The sequence below is a fragment of the Poecile atricapillus genome, chromosome Z (genome assembly GCF_030490865.1).
Source record: "Poecile atricapillus isolate bPoeAtr1 chromosome Z, bPoeAtr1.hap1, whole genome shotgun sequence".
Classification (NCBI taxonomy): Eukaryota; Metazoa; Chordata; class Aves; order Passeriformes; family Paridae; genus Poecile; species Poecile atricapillus.
Window position 1 is genome coordinate 21136526 of NC_081289.1, and position 20782 is coordinate 21157307.

Sequence of the window (20782 nt, forward strand, 5' to 3'; positions counted from 1 at the left end):
CCTCAACCTTCAGACACACAAGTTTGAGGGCCTCACATTTGATTTGAGCTTCTGTGTTCAAACACAAGGCAAAAGGACACTCTTTCTGGAATGTTTTGGAACTGGATATACTGGCAGAGAAACTGGCTTTTTTTGTGATTTTGTTGAGAAACCAAATGAAGCCTGCAAGTGTTAGAGGTTGAATCTGATCCTTTCAAAGAAGTTTGGCAAAATGATGGTTTTAGTGGGACTGTATTTTGTGCTTCTTTTTCAAAATTATCTGGGTAGCTACTACAGTGTTTTACTGGTAACTTCAGGGTGATACAAGTTTGTCTCCCCTAAAAAGATGGTTGCCAAATCAAGCTTATGAAAAGCTTCCTGGAGATACATTGACACAACAGTGTTTGTACAATAATATATGAAATAATATGAGATATGAGCTTTCTACTTGATAGATAAGGATTATGAAATCTTTTTTCCTTTTTGAATGAGAGCATTTGAGAAAGACCAGGAGGGTCTGTACAGTTTATTGTGATTGGTGTTATGTTAGCAGCATCACAGTTGCATGACTTGTACACCATAGCAAGTGCTTTACAGACTACCGACCAATTATATAATTTATTTTAATTTCTCAACTCATCATAAAGTAGATTTTTGAGTTTCTGGGCTCCTTTGAACTCAAAATGCAGATCTGAACTATCAGAGCGGTACAAAATTTGAGTGTAATTTGCAGGAAACATGATTGAAATTAAAACATTAAGAACTAAAATTCAAACTGATATATATTTGGTAGTTTTCCTTAAGTATTTTTTTTACTGCAGCTTGCAGAGAAGTTAAACAGCTTAATCTCTCTCCCAAAAGCCTTAATCTCTCTACCAAGGGTCCCCTGGATCCCCAAAGCACAGTGAATTTGCCAGGAGGTCAGCTGGCATGTCAGTCTTAGATACAAAACCACAACTCCCTGTTTAGGATGGTGAGAGCTGGAGTCCTGCCTGCCAAGACTCTTGCATCCTGTGAGAAAAGTCATGCTGCATCTCGTGTGTGAGCAGTACATCTCTCTTCTTCTGACAGCTGTAAAACTTAAAGCCGTGATTTGAGGAGGGGAGGTGGATTCTGGCGGCCTGGCCTTCCCCGGCACCGCGCGCGTCTATTCTTCCAGCGCGGAGCACACCGCTCGTTACGCCTCTGTGCAGAGCGATTTCTCTGCATGGCCAGGTGATGTTTAAGGAGACTAATGAGAGGAATGATACGGCCCAGAACACTGGTGTCAGGAAATATATTGCAAGGTGTCTATCTTGGGGAAGCTGTAAGCGGGGCTTGTCTTATTATATATTTCAAAGGGGATGTCTGTGTCACCACCAAGTTAGACACTCACCCTGTCCCACACCACATTCAGATTATATATTTTTTGTTCAAATCGTAGCTTTCCATTCAATTATCATTGGCTTAATGGCAGGGTCTGTGTTGTACAGGGGCAAATCAAGTGTCCATCGCATTAGCACGCCATTCTTTTGTGGCAGGAATTTGTTTCTGAGGCCATTGTATCGTAACTATGCAAGCGTCAGAGGACAGGATGGAGGCTATTATGGGCTTCTGCTTTTTGTGAGGAAAATCAAACAAATGTCCCTGATGGAAAAAGGAAGCCAGCAGCTGGATGTGATGACCAAAGAATGTTTTTGTGCAGTGGCACTGTAAGTACCTGGTCTGTTGTCAAACTAAAAAAAAAAATGCCTTTTTTAATGTGTTTTTTTTTTTTCCTTCTGCTGTCAACTGAAGTGGAGAAACCCCCCCTGTGAATTTTCATGAGATGCCTTTTCCTTTATTCTAGCACTTAGCGATCCAATTATATTTGGGTTTATGCTAGTATTTGCCTCTATTGCCATTGTTAGGTTTTGGAATCAGAGCGATTTTTCCATCCTGATGGTGCGGAAAAAAATATGTTTCATTATGACTTGTTATAACCCTGGAAATCTTTTTCTCTCGCTTGGGTTGATGATGATTTTTTTATGTGGCACTCTATACTGATGCCTAAAGTGAAGTAGAATAAAGCATAAGGAAGAGAAGCTTTGCTGAAATATTGCTTCTTCCACTGTGTAGAATTATCTTGGAAGAAAGCTTGCTTCTCTCTAATGTTATGCTTTTTTCCCCCCTATTATTCAAGTTGTTTTTACAAATGAATGTTGTTTTTGCAAGGTTTGTTTATGAAGGCATTGCTCTTAGCAACCCCCGCTCACCTGTGAGCAAATTACATGGCACAGATCAGATATCCAGTTGTTTCTGGATAGGATGACCTTAAAAACAGATCCTGCAACAAGACAAGCTTTTAAATTCCTAACCAAATATATTACGTGAGTAATAAAAAGAGCTCCTCAAAATGGCCACAGAGGCATTTCAGAGCACATTCCTGGGAATATTCACTTGTGCTAGTATTCATTAAGTTTGCTTTCAGCAAAAATTCTCATGAATGAAATTTTATTCAGTAGTCATTATGATTATTACTTTGCTATCACAGCAATAACCCGGTGCTTTGTAAAAGGCCAGGACCTGATTTTGTTTAAGGCTGGAGAAACATCTTACAGGGTCTCCAGAGAGTGTATTGTCTAAATATAAGACCAGGCTCGTCTAACAGCTCATGACTGGGAACAGCAAACCCTTAGAGGGCAATGGGTTTGTTTACAAGAAAATTCACGGCTAGAGAAGGATGGATGCAGAACCATAGCAAATGTTACACCTTTTGAGGTGCAGGAGGCTAACAGTGCTACAACTCCACTGAATAGGAATGTAATTATACATTTTTATGTTATGAAGGTAGTTTAGGTGATGGTGGCTAGTCTTGCAGATAAAGAGACTGTCTCTACAGATGGGGTTCATTGCTGCTTTGAATTGGTTTATCCACACACTAATGAACACACTGGAAGAGGACTCTCTTGGTTTTGGGGTTGGTTTGGTTGGTTTTTGTTTGTTGGGGTTTTTTTTTTGTTGTTTTTGTTTTTAATTTTAAAAATGGCCTAATAAGAATGAATATACCAGTGAAATCCCTGAAGCAAAAGCTATGCTAAAGAGTTGGACTCTGAGTTGTGCAATACCTGAACTCCCAGGACATGAATAAACTTCTCCTTCCTGGAAAAATTAAACGAGATTTTCAGCTATCCACAGCTGAAGTCTGCATGAAGTCTTGCTTCCTCCAATCTACAGGAACATAATGGAGCAGAGGTATCCTATCATACTGGTGGGAATTGTGAGTAAGTCTAGGCTCAAGGAAGTGTTTCCAGAGCTACAGCTTATTTGCAGAGCACAATGTAACGTTTTTTTGTTCACCTACTGGTGGAAAAGCACGTCTCCTATGCCTTGGAGGTGATTCAGTCTGACTGGTGAATGTGCGGAGTCCTTCAGCAGGTGGTGACTGGCATTGGCTGCTATCTGGAGCATTGATTTTTGGGTGTACCAGGGTGAAAGATGCTCATGGGTACTAGGTACATAATGGAAAGGTTCTCTGGGGTGGAGGGAAGGAGCTGTTAAGGAGGCACTGTGCCAATCCCTTGTGTTATTCAAAACCCAAAATAACTATCCCTCTCTGCCTGTAGATCAATCAGAACAGTTTGTTGGCAGCAGAGCTAAGCACAGGACACTGAGTATTTCTTTTGTTTTCTTGTCTCACTGCTCTCTTTTCCCATGTCATGTGAAAAATAAATAATCTGATTAAGTCGTTTGACATTTATAATTAATTAGTTCTTCCTTACTCTTATTTTGTTTGCCTGTCCTTTTCTCTGGCCCTTCTTTTTTCTACTTTATCTATCAGTCATCAGATCCAAGAAATCATTCAAATGTTTTGGGTTTTTTTTACAGCATATTCTTATCTTTTGAAGAAAAGCTTGGTCCGTTCTTTTGTCCATTCCACTGCACATGTTGTCATGTTCTGGCACCGCAGTCACTTCTAAGTCCTTGAGCTATCATGTATTCTGTTGGTATTTGAGGAATTGAAAATCAATCACACAGCCTTATGGTTTAGGTTCAGCACAATTCTATTATGCCCACTCGCAAAAGTCAATTCAAACCTTTTGGGCTATATTTCAAAGCCTAATCAAGCTTGCTGTCTGCCCTGGTTTGGAGTCAGCTCACTCCTGGCCATAGGTCTGTTTATTAGAGCTTTTGTGTCAGAAACTAGTGTAAAAAATCAGTTTTCATAACACTAGAATTATTCAGTGGGCATTTTGCAAAGACAAACCACCCAAACAAGCTTTGTCGTAGGGGAATGCTTACTGTTTTAATATGGTTCTACAAATACATTTTTTAAAAATTGTTAAAAAAAGAGGCTATCTTGGTACAAGTGTTCATAACTGTACTTTCTCATAAAAAGATGTCCCAATTTACTGAGATTAGATTTCAGCCCTGTCATGCTAAGCTGGTACAGAAAGATGCAACCCTGAACTTAGATGGTGAGTTCCATGCTTTGGACCATATGAGCAAACGAGGATGGTGCATCCAAGCAGATGGAGCAACTCCTCCAAGCATGATTTGTGCTGCCTCCATCTGGCAGGGGCACATGGGGCCTGCATGTACAGTGTCTGTGTCAATCCCCTGATTCCCAGCAAGTGCCAAGAATTCAGCCTAAGAATAAAATAAGCTCTGTGTAGAGCTGGCCATTAGCAATCCTCTGTGAAGGATACATAACATACCTGTTGTGAATTGGGGGAGATCAGTCTCATCTCACTGGGAAGAAAGCAATGACAGGCTGTTAGTTGTGGCATTTCCAGATGATTTATAGAAGCCTCCTCTTTTGGTGAAAGGCTGGTGGCCATTCTGTAGAAGCCAAGCATGTACTATAAATAGGATGTAGCTCTCTGCTTCCATCCCCCATGGAAGACATTTCTCTGTGACCCATCCTTCATGTTCCTTGTCCTGCTGTGTTCTGCAGAGGCGCAGAGATTTTCTCCAGTGGATGCTCGACGCCTGTGACTCAGCCGACTCCCTGGCAGCCGGGTGCTGGGATGTGCCCGGCCCATCTGCTGCTCTCAGACAGGATGAAGCGCCTCCGGTTGGCACGGCCCCATCTGAAAAGGCTCAGAAGACGCTAACAGAGGATGAGATAGCAGGCCAAGCTTTCCTGTTCCTGATAGCTGGGTATGAGACCACCACGAGCACGCTGTCCTTTGCCACCTACTTGCTGGCCACCAACCCAGAATGCCAGGAGAAGGTGCTTTGGGAGGTCGATGAGTTCTTTGCAAAACATGTGAGTATGATATGCTGGTCTGGGGCTTTGTGCAGGGAACAAGGCAATGTAAATGTATTAACACAAGAGATGGCCTAGGAACTTGGTGTCATAGGGAGTGCTTAACCTTAAAAAAAATGTTACATTATTGCAATCAACCAGCTGTTGTCAGGCTTTAAAATTACATATTTCTATTTCTTCCTCTTGTACAAATGCTTCTGTTGTTTTTGTGGTCAATTTTATTTACTAATCTTTGTAGTAGCATAAATAGTGTTCTTACAAATAATAAACTTCAAAGTTTTGTTTTAAATCTTCTTTTTTTCTTTTTTTTATATCTAGCAGCAGAACATATGTGTAAGCTTAAAAAAAAATCGTGGTATCTAATTCTCTTATACTGTGTTCAAATTACTTCTCTTTCACTATCTGCATTTGCCAAGGGCATTTTTGTTTCCGGGAGCTGGAGTTATTTACTTGTTTCATTCATATGTGGCAGGCCTAATTGTGCCCTCCTGTCTGGTGAGTTCAGCTGACTTTTTTAAGGCCTGCCAAGATGTGAAGGTGCATCTTGGCCTGGAGTATGGGCAGTTTACTGGGTAATGCTGGGGGCAGAGTTGCACACAGAACCCCCTACTATGCAGGCCCAAGGAAAATATGGTTAATTTCTTCATCAATTCCTGAAAGCTGGCAGCCTAGGAAACCAAAGGGAAATTGCTGGAAGAGGTATCCAATAGGATAAGTATGTGATGCCATTCATATCTCTCTACAGATGGGGATGTGAAATAGTAAACATTTCTGTGAAATTGTGTAGAAATCTGAGTTCAATCAGTCATTAGTGTGGTTCCTTAAGGATATTCCACATGGGGAGTCCATGCATATGGCCATGTCTATATGAACAAGTAGTGTGCCCATGTAGGCACAGATTCATCATCCAGCACAGCTGGTAGTGGGGGCTCTTGGGTACACTTTCTATGCACCTCAGAAGTTTATTCTGGGGTAGTTAAAGTCTAGCTCTGTGTGTACCAGATTTCCTTGAGCAGTTGGTCTGGTCCAGTTCCAGTTAAAGGAGGCCTTGCTGTGCACTTGAGGACTGCAGTGGGTGTGATTCTGATTCAAGCTGGAGAACAAAATGGACCCTGGCTTGTATATGATCTCACTGAGCTGCCACTCACTATTAGTAATGTTTCAATAATAATCAAATTCAAATGCTTAATTCTTGACTCTCTTGGTTCTCTATGAATATTTTGCTAATAATTTCAGCTTTTGCACTATCTAGGAGAGTTTATGAAGCTAGGGACACTTGTGGCAGAGACGTCAGTGCAGAGAGTTGGCACTCAAATGAATTTCTGCTCTGTACAAAGTCTGTGTGGGTGCCTCAACTCAAAATGGTGTCCTCATCCCAAACCGTGCTGTGCCATGTCATTGACTGGAAGTACCTTTCAAATAACTTCCCTGTACTTTATGAGTTGTCAGGTTTAGCTTTAGATGGTTCCTATATGGCTGTATGGCCAAGGAGAAGAGAGGGAGAGAAGGATAACAATTCATCTGCAGCCCCTGATAACAGGAAATTTGTAGAGCTGATCTGTGCAGCCCCATCCTTCAAAAGATTGCCTTTTATACACAGTTCATGATTTGGCAGGGGGTGGGAGGGGGCAATACACTGCTCAAGGAGCCCATCCCAGAATAAGGAAAAGAGTGTAGCAGTTCAGTCCCCTTAGTGACTGCAATTAACTACTTTTAGCCTAGAAAATGAGATCTATGTGAACGGTTTGCAAGTTATGGGAGCAGAAGCTATTTTGGAGCTGGGTATATATAGATGCTGTGTTCAGTTGTCATGCAAGAAAGACGAAGGGAGGGGACACAGAAGCTACAGGCTCACAGTTAGTTATCAAGTCACTTGCTAAGAAATTTGATTAGGTTATTGCTTGTACTCAGCAGATCAGCTTTGCTCTTATCAAGGTAATTTTCAGAAAGGAAGGGCTTTAGAGGGCCAAAACATGGGGAATGGTACAGTCAGATTGTTTTGACATGTGGTGGAAGACTGTTTTGATTTTCAGATATGCAAGTATTAAGCACAGTACCCCCTTCAGCCAAATTTATACTCAGGTAATTATAAATACAAAATGCTCTCCACCACATCCTGCTTCTGTCCTCCAACCATTTCAGGTGCCTGATGCAGCATGTTTTATTGCCCTAATCTGTGGTTTGGAGCTGCACTCTGATTTTTTACAGCAGCTGCTGTGTATCATCCTAGAGATGATTGTACTTTGGTGGTGGACAGAGTGATTTATATACTCATTTACCAAAGTTTATAAAGACATGTGAGAGCCATCTGAGAAAAGGTGCTATAAATGACAGGCACAGTTCCAGCTTTTTGGCACACCAGTCAAAAACACAAAGCATGGTGACCTTGTAATAACCAGTAATGGAGCAAGGTTGGTCCATCTGGGCATACAGCAGTGTTTTGGTGGCTCTGAGTGTTGTATTTGAAGACACCCCTGCTTTTGATGTGATCCTCATTTGTCTGTCTTGCATGGTGGGTGTGCTGGAAAAGCATAAAGAGGATGGAGAAAGCTGAGGCACTGCTGTGCTAGAGATCCCTGGGCAGGCGGGGTGCAGACTGCTGCAGTGTGGTGCAGAGATACAAAGCTAGGTGCTGGAAGTGTCTGGTCCAGTGCTGGGAGTCAGATACCCCGAGGAGAGACAGGACCATGCTATCCACCTCTGTTGTGTCCAGTCAAATTTGCTTCAGAACTGTCTTGGGATATCTCACTGCCCATCTCCACCACACAACCTGAATACACTGTGGAGATGGCACTTCCAGGCAAGTGTTCTCAGAAAACAGTGTCTGAGTGAGCCATGGGTTGTCATCTTTTTCTTTGTACCTCCAGGACCATCCTCATCTGCTTGCTAAAAAGGACTTTTTAGGTCTTTTCTTGATAGGTAGCTCAGTGTAGAGGCTTCATGGTGTCTCCCTCAAAGTAAGAAGAGGCACCTGGCCCATTTTAGAGTCTGGCAAGTAGGAGAAGCCTCTAATCTCAGTTATTGTAGAGGGCAGGACATTACCCCCTCACCTCTGTCTGGGTCATCAGGGTGTAGGGAAAGGGGGTACAGAGCTTTTAATCTCTGGGGAAGCAGAGAGACAAAGTACTGAGTGGTGACTACTTGCCACCATACACTGCATCTTCCCATACTACTTCTGAATCCCTGTGTGTGCTCCAACTGTAGTGGAAAAGACAAGCATAATTCTTCTAACTCACAAATAAAAATTCAAATTACGGAGACTTTGACCTGACCCTCTTCATAAATCCCTTGGGAGTATAGTGTGTGCTCTGTGAAGGGCAATCTGCTAAAAATAAGATGCACCTATTTGCTGCAAGCTTGTTGCTGGGTGTGCAGCTTGCTTTGATACCATGAAAGCAAAATAAACAAGATGAAAAGAGAGTTAAATATGAACTAGTGGGGGCAGGACGCCTACCGCTGTGTCTGTATAAAATAATACTACTTTCTGCAGAGACCACAGATCTGGGACAGCAGAGAGGGGTCAGATCCTCAGATGGGTTAAACTGGTGCATGTTTGGTATTAGTACAGGTATGGTGATGTGCATCAGCTGAGAACCAAGCCTGGTATATACCAGTAAAGGAGGGCATGGGAAAAAAAAAGAAAGGCTGCTATTTCAAGACCAGATTATTTTTACAGCGTTTGTGGCTAACCCTGAACTGTCAGAGGCTATACAGTTGTGAAAGAGATGTTTTTTATCCACATTCACCAAGTGAGAAAGAATGCACCCGTGGTGTTCACCCTCTCCGTTTCAGTCAAAAATTATCCCTGTGCAGAGTTTTTAAAGAGCCCTTCACAAGACATATTTAGGAACAGTTTTTGCACATGTGACTGATTATTTTATCAATGTAAAAGCAAGTTGTTTATTGTTTGTGTGTGTGTGTGCTTGGCAAAATCATAGCAAGCCTGGAGCACACATTCCTTTTGAGCAGACGATCACTTGCTTCTGAGTGCCACTGTGTGCTCTGAGCTTCTCTGTGTGTTATGTCCTAAGCCCCAGAGCTTAGGGCATGAAAAATTCCTTCTTCATGCTGGGGATTCCCTTAATGTGAGGCCTCTCGTTTTTACCTCTATTCCCATTTTAGCATTTAAGTGTCTCTCTCCCTTCCTTCTCCCTGCTCTCAATACTGAATCATTCACAATTATAAATTATTTTTTGTTGTTGTTTTACTGGACTGCATAATTTTAGACAGGAAGAGTAGTGGCACAAAACAGAGTGAAAAAACATAGGTGATCAAGCTAACTTCTCATAAGAAGTTACTTGTTACACTGAGGTGAAATGTGGTGAGTGGCTGTAGGTAGGTACTCCTGATCTGTTGCAAAGTAAACACATCAGGTTAAACCAGTGAAACTGGGTAATTTTCTTGAGCCAGGGGGAAAGCATGCATGCTTGGGGCAGCTAAGGAGAGCAAAAGAGGTATGAGAATGATATTCCCTGTCTCAATGCAATAAAGAAATCCATACTTGATGGTGCAGAGCATAGAAAAGCCTGGAGCAAGAGCTCCCTGAATTCTAATTTCACCTTCAGGAATAATTTACTGCATATTCTCAGTAATAGACAACCAAGCCTTGCATTAACAAACGGGCAGACCTGGTGCTACAAGTTTTGGGGATTTTTAGCTCATATCTATAAACACCTGTTGTTACTAAAAGTACCACAGGAAAAAGTTGCATTCACCATTAAAGAATCTGGTATGTGTTGCTGCACTGATATGTAAGGCTTCAGGTCTGGTGAGGGACAGAGTAGCAGCTCACTAGTCCTTGCTGCTGATGCCTAGGAATCTTTCAGGAGCTCTGACAAAGGTGAAGGAGAGCGCAGGAGTCAGGAGAAGTAAATAAAAATGAATGCATGAAAGAGCAGCTATTACCATAAGGTATTCATTGGAGACTGCAAGACTAACTGTGTTTTCCCTTCTATTTTAAAAAAGCTTTGTACTACTCTTACTTATCACTGCTTGATATGACATTTAGAAACATCAGTGTGAGAGGAATGAAGAGCAGGATAAGACACAGCATGTCTCTACTCCATCAAATTTCCTATCCACACAAAGTACTAGAGTAACAATTCAGTGCTGGTGTGACTTACCAATATTTTCACCTCTGTCTAGCGACTGTGAAGTTTAAAGAAACTTCAAAGTCCTGCCATACTCTCTCTCTATTTAAATGGAGACTTGGAGATTTTTCTTTGATATAAAGACATCTTCCAGTTCCTATAAATACTTGGTTTTGTATAGCTTTAGGGCCCAGGAATATTTTCAATTGAAAATGTTGATCAGAATGTTTCATCTGTATTCTTTCATGTCAAAAATATTGAATGATGCTACTCCAAAGTCATTGCAATCCATAATTTTGTTTATGAAAAAATACTGTTTAATTCCTTTTTAACTGCTATGTGTGGTGAGTTGTGAATAGCCCAGGTTGAACTGGACTGATGCATAAACTCCTCATTTATGATTAATGATTTTGGTAATTCATCAGACATAATGGGTGTGGCAGCTGCTCATCTGGGGCAATTGTCATCACTGACTTGAGTGGAATCGTACTAAACTTCACACTGGCTTTTGATTCTGTTCTTCACACTGAAAAGCTCCTTCACTAACACCTCTGCAGTCTAATGGAGATGGCTTATTGAAAAGAGATTTTGCCATTTCAAAATTTTCCCTTCCCATAAAATTTCTAGAGCAGAGCAGAGAGAGGTAGGACCATTTTTATGGTGTCTCTGTGCCTGATTGAGTAGTTTAGATTTTTAAGCAGTCTATGCAGAGAGTCTCCTTGGTAGCACAGACGATTTTCTTTGAGCATTAGTGAAAATGAGAGGTGAAAGTCAGAGAGATGTCACTGTCAGGGAATTACTACAACAATTTGCATGAGTTTGGTGCCTTTCATGCGGTATCTCAAGGCACTGTGCTCTCAGAAGCTTGCAACTACAGAGACTAAGCTTTACTAAGGAAATATTGCTGACGGTGAAGCCTTACATTTATCAAGGGAAACTGAATTGTAAATAGTGTGCAGAAAAAAGTCTACAGAAGAGAGTTGCTGTTACACATGCATACACATGCACACACAAAACATACAGAACCAGGAAGCACAGGCAATAATGTGTTTTGTTGCTGTTTATTCTCTTGAATGAAATGGCACTCTTTGATTTCTCTATTTGTTTAAGAAGGTGTTGCAGAGCCTCACATCAGTTATGAATGTCAGCTGTCAGCAATCAGTTTTGTTTTAAACAAATAGAGAGATGCTTTTAAACACGTAGAGACTGAATACTGTTAGGTTATATTCCTACAGTTCTTCATGCAGTTGCTCAGTGTCTGAAATCAGTTATTTATCTCAGTCCTATGGTGCTTCTGTACATACCGGGCAAAGGTAGCTAAGGTAGAAGACAATAAGTCTTTCCCTGAATTTCTCCTCTGCTGTAAGTATCTAGAATATACTGATTTGAAATGCAGGCTTTGGGCTCAAGAGACCTAAAGTCACTTCTCTTGGGCAGAGGTTATTTTGACTTCTAACTCTTCTGGAATTTCAGCCACTTAAGCACCTTTGAGACGCAGGGCTTTGGTCTCTTTACCATCTTGTGTCTCTGCTGTATAAAGAGAGGAATCCTGAGAAAAGTCATGAGTCTAAGCTTGCCAAGTGTTTTTCCACTTTGCCCCAAACCTGTTCCTAGGCTCAAATGCTGAGGGGAAGCACCGAGGTGGAAAAGCATGGGCTCAGGTTTTTCATTGCGCGAGCCTTTGCAGATATCTCTTTGCACAGGTGGCTTACTGCCCCAGGCACCCTCCCAGCACCAGGCAGAGACGTTGTCCTGGAGGCCTGTCTAGAAGATCCCTGTTGCTTGTTCCTGCTTTGCAGAAGCTGTGCTTTGGAGGCAGCCACAGTCACCCTTTGGCTGAAGCAGGCAGGGAGAGCATGACCAGCCAGGATCCACATGAGAGCAATTCTTGCTTGCCATTTGTAGTTCTTACACTGTATTTACAGATGCCTGCTCTGCAAAGGAGATAAAGACTTTCAAAGACAGTAAAGACTTTCTGGAGAGCCAGCTTATTTATGATATGCAAAGAGTTCAGTTAATCAATTGGTAAGTCAGGATATCTTTTAGGAATGGCTTGGCTTTGCTATTTTGAAAAGTCTGCAGTTAACTTATAGGAACAAATTCCACATTTTAAACCCCAGTTATATCTTGACATTATACTTCTTCCTTGACTTTTCCAAACCTTACTTCTTTCCTAGGAAAATCCTTTTCACAGCTGAGAATAGGTGGCCTGGAATGAGGTGGTGTTGAGATGATTAATGTGTCTTTATTTCAAGGAACTTGTTGCTGTTGACACTGCAGAGTTCATTTACTCCTTTTCAACCAAGTAAAAGAAATAAAAAGAGAAAAACAAAACCCTTTTATTTTTCCATTTGTTCAGGCCTACCAGTTTCTTGCCCATGAAGACTAATTTGTCTTTTGCTTGCAATGTCACATGTTGCTCAGTGATTCTGCCTTATTGCTATTCTTGAGCAAAGCTGAGTTTCAGGTAATGTATGCTAGACAGATATTCATTTTCACCCCTGAATTTTCTTGGTATTTTGCCGTCCTCATAATAATTGACCCACTATCACTGCTGCAGGGTTCATGTTAAAGAATAAATTTTTCTAGTGACATGGAACATTTAATGGTGGAGTTGTTAATAATGCAGCACTTTAAATGTAATTAGACAGATTTGTTTAAAGAGGAAGTAAAGGGGAGAATGCATCTTCCATGTATTTCTATTCCTTCTCCTCCTCTCCCCCTTTACATTTCAAGCTTTTATGGAGAAAAGAGCATATTTACTTTTAATTTAAGGAAATATATAACTGCTGAGCAAGAAACTGGTTAAAATTTTCTTCAGGATTCATATCCTACCTGCTCCTATATATGGTGATTAACAAGCTTCCTCTAGGGAAAAAGCAAACCAAATTAATACCAAAACAATGTCCAATTTTTATATTCGTATCAGTGTTAACCTTTTAGCTGCCGATAGTTTACATCATTTGCAGGGTGGAACAAAGTCCCAGGTAGAATTGGTAGATCCAATTTTTGCACCAAGCAGTTGAGCCTTGTAGAAGGGAGCAAGGAGATAAGCCCAAGCCACAGAAAATATCACCACTGCTCCTCTCCATGACTTTGGGAGGGACATACTCTCACCAGGCAAGCCAGTCATACATGTGGTACGAAAAGAGGTGAACATGCCATGACTTCTCAGGAATGGGGATGCCTTCACAGGTGTAAGTGCCTGTTCTTTGAGTGGCAGCCTGTCTACCCCTCAGGAGTTTTTCAATGTGAAGTAGGAGTCAAGCCCAGAATTATTATTGGTATATAATGCCAATAATAACAGGTATTATACTATTTTTTTTTCTCATGGAAGTTAGGCACTAAAAGTTTCCATAAGTTATGTACTGCTGTATGATAAATACTTAGCAGAGAAAGAGATCAGCCAGCAATAGGCACAACCTCAATGCAAAAAAACAGAGAAACTAAATCATCTGGCCCTTGAAAGAATTTACAAATGAGAGGGTGGCTTTGGATATCTGTGTCAGGACCCCACACTGTCTCAGCATTAGCAGCCAATTGAATTCATCAAGCAGGAACTTGTCTCCTGGGAAATATTAACTACTAAGCTAAACAGAGGAGCATTTTCAAGCTTTATGTTAGTTAACATTCATGTGGGATGAGATCTCTCTGTGTCCCCAGACTGACAGGGAGATTCTTCAGAGCAGGAAGGTGTTGGCCCAGCCCTGGCATCCTCCTCTTCTGCAGGAATCTCTACTGAACTGTCTGCTTCTGAGAGGCTTTCAAGACCAAGGAGTAAAACCTTGCTTTAACAGCATTTTTACTTTTAAGTACAATAGTGACTCTTGAGATTTCTGAAAACAAGTGCCACTTTCATGATAAGGACTTTCCATGGGACCTTCTACAAGGGTCTGTAGTGACAGGACAAGTGGCAATGGCTTTAAAGTGAAAGAGGGTAGGTTTAGGTGAGATTATTTACTGTGAGGGTGGTGAGGCACTGGCACAGGCTCCCCAGAGGAGCTGTGGATGCCTCATCCGTGGAAGGTGTTCAAGACCAGGCTGAATGGAGTTCTGAGCAGCCTGGTCTGGTGAAGATATCCTTGCTGATAGCAGAGGGGTTGGAATTGAATCAGCTTTAAGATCCTTTCCAAGCCAAACCATTCTGTGATTCTATGGGCAAAGGAAGAAAGGAGAAGTATTGGGGAACAGTTGATAAAACAAATCCTGTTTGTGCACCTGTGCTTGCAGGAGAGAGAGAAGGAGGGAGAGAAGAATGACTGAAGGAAAGAAAGTCTTTCATCTGAAAGTTTCACACAGACTCCTGAATTGCACATATTAAATGTGTAAGGTGCAAAAGTTGAGCTGAGGAGAACACATGCCTAATTTATTAAGAAACAGCAAATCCCCAGCAGCAACCAAAAATAAATTAAAATTGTATTCATCTTATTCATAGCTTAAAAATGATCTTAGCTTATATGAATGTGAGGTCAAAATGGAATTTTTCCTCCAGGTATGTACATAAATTAGGAAGCATTAATAGGAAGTAACCAGTCCATTTATTTGTCAATAAGCATTCAAAGGGAAGGCTGAATGAGCTGGTGCCAGAAGGAGTGGAAATCAGTTTGCATTTCATGATTATGTAAAGTAGTTTTGGGTAGACTGAACTTCTTATGACCTTCTCTACTTTTTTTTTTTTTTTTTTTTTCCTTCTTTACCACCCTGGCAGAACATATGTATTTAAATAATTTACATTTCTAACAATATGATTTTGGTACTTTTAATCAGCATGAAATGGCTTTTGTATTGTTTGCCTTGATTCATCTTACGCTTTTTTTTTAACACGGAAAGAAAGGAAAGGTGGTATTTCTGGGTATGCCCTTGCTCTAGAAATGTAGTGGTCTTCCGGTGATATGGGTGAACATTTCCTTACTGCACCAGGTAGAAAGACTAGTGCAAATGGAGTAGTCAGGAAAGCACAAAGAAACATAGGAAACACATCCTGTCTGAAGACTGTTCCATTTCAAATTAATTAATATATTTTACTGGCTCAGAGAACAATTTTTCACTAATATTTATTGAATGGGTCAGGCTGGAAGGGACCACAGAGGGGGCTCTGGTCCAGCCTTCCTGTTCAAGCATCCTAGATGGGCCATCTTAGAGCATGTGGCACAGGATTGTGTCCAGATGGTTTTTGAATATCTCCAGTGAGGGAGATTCCACACCCTCTCTGTGCAGTCTGTTCTGGTACCTCGTCACCTGCACAGTAAAGTTCATCCTCAAATTCAGGTGGAATTTCTTGTGCATCAATTTCTGCCCATTGTCTTTGTTTTCCTTTAGTTACTGATGTATTTGAAAAAGCCTTTCTTCTTGTCCTTGATGTTCTTGGCCAGATTTAATTCTTGCCCTTAGATGAGCTTTGGCCTTCCTTGTCTTATTCCTACTTATTCTGATAACCTCTTTATATTCATTCTAAGCGGCCTGACCCTGCATCTCCTGCTTTCTGCTCGTGCTTGAGTAATGAAAGGAGATTTTATTCATCCATGCAGGTCTCTTGCTCAATTTCTTGTTCATTCAGATGCATCTCTCCTGAGCCTGGAGGAAGGGGTCCTCGTAACCCCTCTTCCCTGTGGGGCCTGCTCCCAAGGGATTTTTCCAAGAAGATCCCTGAAGAGGCTGAAGTTAGCTCTCCTGAAGTCCATGGCTGTAATCTTACTTATTGCTAACTAACTTGATGTCTGGGTTTTGTAAGACAGGTTATGGGACTTTCCCAAAATCAAATCCTCTAAAGCAATAAAGTCCACCTGTACCTCAGTATAACAGGTCATGTTTTGAATGTTTTGGTCAGTGCCCCACAAGGGTTTCTATGCAAACAGTCTGGCCAGAAGTGGAATTTCACCCCTGCAGTGGCCACTGCGATAGGCATTTGGGGTCTCGATCAGGGGAGACCTCAAACTTTTACACTAGAAATGCCCAGAAGTTGCCTGTATGGACTGGAATGTTGGGCTTTTAACCAAGACTGAGTGGATATATAGATGCTTGCATGCTTACCATCCTTAGGCAGGTCTCAGATGTAGTGAGACTGAGAACTCGATTACTTTCTTAGTCCAAGGAATTATCATCCCTGGCTGTCACTGAGGCATAGCACATTAAGGCATATTGTGTAAGCAATTCACTCTTTGGCCCTGTTGACTCAATGTTTTCCACCTGTATGGAAGCTGTGCTTTCAGAATTCAACAAAATACTCGTATTATTTTATATGTAAAATATTCTGCTTTTACGCAAATCTTAAAAAATGGATTTCAGGGAAGACTCTCAGGAGGGAAAAAAGGGTTTGGGGGGTTTTTGTTTGTTTTTTAATGCTTTACATATCATCAGGTTTAAAGATGGAATACAATAAGATTATACAATAAGATTATTTTGATCTTCTGGTTCAATAGAGGTTTTGCATAAACTTTAATATCTTTTTCAATACTCCTAGCTACACTTTAAATTTAAAGAAAATGGAGAAGTGAAGAAGGTGTGAAGATGGGGCTATTATCCACAACCCCTTGCTGCTGTTGTTGATCTAAATGAAGGAAAAAGGAAGAAACATGATGTCTAAAAGTCATTGCATAGTGAACTGGAACAAAACACTTTTAAAAGCTCTTGCTTTTTGAAACTTGTTTCAAGTTCATATGCACTCAGGATACAATAGGAAGACGATTTTGTGCAGTCATGAATTTAGATCTAATAGCCTGATAAGTAGAAAACTTTACAGCTAATTTCAAAGTGTTAATCTATCCTTGCTGTGCCTTTAATCTTTTGGCATTCTAGAAAGCATAAAAAACAAAAGCTGACTGTTTTAATATCATAGAGTAGTCATGGGGAAAAATTTCCTCCATCAGAGCAACTTTTAAATAAATTATTATTTTTTTTCCTTTTAGTGGGGAAAAATAATGTAAGATGGATTTAAACAGAAGTGAATTTACTAAATGTCCTGCATCTTTCTATCTTGTTAATTAGTAACAGTCAAACGCTCTTGTTCTGCAGACAGTGACTACAAAGAAAAGGATAAAGAACTTGGGTAAGATTCTAGAGCTGAAATAATTAGGCAATTTATCATTCAGGGTAATTGGACTTGTACAAAGCAGCATTATTTACCATAGGTTTCCATTCCTTCTAACTGGTAGTGAAAAATACAGCTACATTGATTGGGAAATGTTCTTAGTGCTTTCTTTTTCCAATATGCATTGTGCCAGGGACGTTCAGTTCAAAGTGTGGTGTTCCTCCCAGTGATTTCTTTTCCCTCAGTGATCTTCAGAAGCAGCGTTCAGCTTCTAAAACCTCAAACCAAAATTAGATTAAAGTGCCCAATATGGGGTCAGAAATGGGAGGGAAAGAGAGAGGGGTTTCCACTGGGGAATTTTCACTTAACAAATGAAAGCCTTTGCTTTGTTTCAAAGAAAAAATTGCAAAGTGGAGGCACATCTTAATCACATCGGTAGCCAGCTGAGATGTTTATGCTAATTTCCAACGGTATGTAAGTATAGGAATCAGGGGGTCCAAAACTCCTGCCTCTCTAATGTGAAAAACACAAGCATTTAAGTACCACTGGCAGATATCTCTGATGTTGTTTCAACATCAGGGAAGATGGGGGAGTAGTCACAAGGGGTTACTTGAATTTCACTGCACAATTTTCAGGCTGTATGAATGCCCCTTCACCCAAAGGTGAGTTTTTCCACTGTTTTTCCACGAGAACACAGTTACTCTTTTGCAGTTTGTTGAATTACAGCACTCTCTAAGCTTCACACTGTTCCCTTCCACTCTAGAAAAGTACATCTTCACAACCAGCTTTTCTTGTGATGGGTGTTCCAGAAATGTTCAAACTCCTTGGATTTCACCACCAAAGTCTCTGGATGTGTTGATCCCAAGTTTGGCTTTTTGCCAGACCCCTTGGGTGGTCCAGGGTATCACATCCTGTTCCAGCATGTTTTGCTTTGAGCTGTAGGTACTTTATGGTGATGGCATCCCAGCATTCAGATATCTGTCACCAGGCTTTAGGGCAAGGAAATCAAGTTCTGGGAGAAGTTATTATTTAGAAGTGATCTTGCTCAACGTGCTTAGTAGAAACCAGCTCGCAGAGATCCCTGCTGGGAGGAGCATTCACTGGGGAAATAAGATGATGTTTAAAAGCATTTTACTCCCTGGCTGTGACAAATATGCACTGCCAGGCTGTCTTAGGTGGGTGCTGAAAACATGCCTTAAGTGGTACAGCTTGACACCAGTTGCACGGGTGTCTTCAGATAGTGTCTTGTATGTGTTTGATACCTTCTGCAATAAGAAAGTCATGACTACAAGCAATTTCCTATGGAAATTTGAGGAGCAAGAAGTAGTAGTTACCTAAAATACTGCCTGTTGCCTGAGCAAGCTCAGTGCGAGACAAAATGCACAATCTGGGTGCAAACTGGGCGTGCTTAATCCCTTGCCAAAGGCGTGTTTGAACTCCCACACTGAAAGGTGCACCCCTGTGGATGTGGCCACGTTGTCAGCTGAGAGAGATGCCAACGTTTGTCAGATTTTGTTCCATGTCATAATTTGCTGGCTGTTTACATTGCTCACCTGTGGTGAGCTGAACTGCTGGCTGAAATTTCAGGGCCTTTGGGTTGTTTGGCATAGAACCAAATATCTTTGAAGTGACCCTAGTTATTTACAAGGACTGTACACAGTCTCCTTTTGCCCATCCCAGCAGGAACTGAGCAGCAGGATAGGGAGCTCCTGCGCTCACCGCTCCGTGGAGCGGCATGGACTGTGGCAGTCCCTCGCCAAACCGTGTCTGCTGTACTGAGACGGCGCCTGGTGCTTCTTTTCTCCTTTGTTTTCCTTTTCTGATTGCTTTACTTCTTCCCTGAGCACACAGCTCTGTGCAGAGCGCTGCCTTGACAAACCACTCTGCCCACAGGTGATATGCACAAAACCTTGCCGATCATTTTGTACGGCAGCAGTCGCCTGCAGCTTTGCACAGGGGCTGCAATCCTCCTGAGTTGTCCCTCTGGATAAATATAACGAGCAGATAAGCTCCATTACAGAACCAAGTGGTTGCTTTACCTACAGGTTTCAACAATGTTTAACCCGAACAGTAACTGTCACACGACTGATTTTTCTTTCTTTAGGTTTGGTAACCCGGTGCCACTTGAGCACAACAGACCTGTTTCAGCAGGAGCAAAGATACCGTATCTTTTCTAAATAGTCTGGGATATTTTAGCACTTTTCATTTGTTAACATCCAAACAATACATAAATACTAACCTCTAAAAGTACCTACAAGTCCTGTAATATTAATGGTCCTTTGTCTTCAGGAGGCACAGACAATTTAAAAGTTTTGGCATGGGAAATAGAGAACTCACAAAACAGTATTTGCATATTCTGGTTAACTTATGTCCTACAAGAAATCCTTTGAAAGATCATTTGGTGTTTCCCCCATAGATTTAAGTATATAAATATGCTTATATAAAAATGCAGTGACTTTCATCAGAGATCCAAAACACAAAAGTCAACAGATCTATTGGTGTGCACAAATTGAAGGATGTACAGGCATCACCCTCTGCAAGGACAGAAATGCAAACTGTTTCTGAGAGTGTTTTGAGTAGTCCCTACAAAACATACTCTTCTTCACTCTGCAGTGGGGGAAAAAGAGGTATTGTCTATGAGGTATGTTATTGTTAAGTCTAATCTTGTGTACAACCAAGGACACAGGACTTCTTTGTATTAATAAATTAGTGTATGTGTTTAAAAAAACAAACAAACAAAAAAAAAAACCAAAACCCTCTCAGTTGTTTTAATTAGGTGGCATAAAATGTCTTTCCTGACTTGAACATGAAGGATCCCAAGAAGAACAAGCAAAACAAAATGCTTTAGTAATCTTTTTAATTGTTCTTGTTCCATTGTTGCAAATTCTGGTGTTCTAAAATATTGGACAAAACCTTGTTTAACATATTGTTTTCATTAGACAGTGGAGGTTTCTACCTTTTGCTCTAATTAAAAATATAAATCCTACAAACTGTATCCACGGTAACTGCAAAGCCAGATTCTCAGTTTACATTTATGCCCTCTTTCCTGTTCCTGTAATGGGAATGGACCATCAAGCCTCATCCTTCACCTGCAGCAGGATTATCATCACCTCATTTCTGCTGTTATGTTAACAAAAGAGGGCTTGCAACTGTGGTAAGGCCTGTCTCTGCTGCCCTGGTAGGACCTCAGTGAAACCAAGAATCAGGCTCCAGAGACACACCTCTTTGTTTTCACAGTCCAGTTATTTGAAGGAAAGAAGCAATACTTATCATGTTGGCTAGGAGCACAAAACAAAACCAGTAATTCAAAAAATGGTAAGAGAAGGACAAAGCAAAACATAACACACTCCATTAAGTTTTCCTGCCATACTAATGGGAAGAGCATGGATGTTTTCATCATGCTGTGTACTGAATTTGACATAAGAAGAGTAATCCATGCAAAATGAGAGCTTTTCT

At 41.0% G+C, this 20782-nt stretch overlaps 1 protein-coding gene across 3 annotated transcripts in view; it reads left to right on the top strand.

The window, feature by feature from the left end:
• The window catches only part of LOC131573672 (thromboxane-A synthase-like), a 236823-nt gene that overhangs the window by 166387 nt on the left and 49654 nt on the right, over positions 1 to 20782 (top strand). For all 3 annotated transcript variants that reach the window (XM_058827853.1, XM_058827854.1, XM_058827855.1), the window contains exon 10: positions 4895 to 5209. In XM_058827853.1, coding sequence (XP_058683836.1) covers positions 4895 to 5209 — 315 coding nt within the window. The remainder of the gene's footprint in view (positions 1 to 4894; positions 5210 to 20782) is intronic.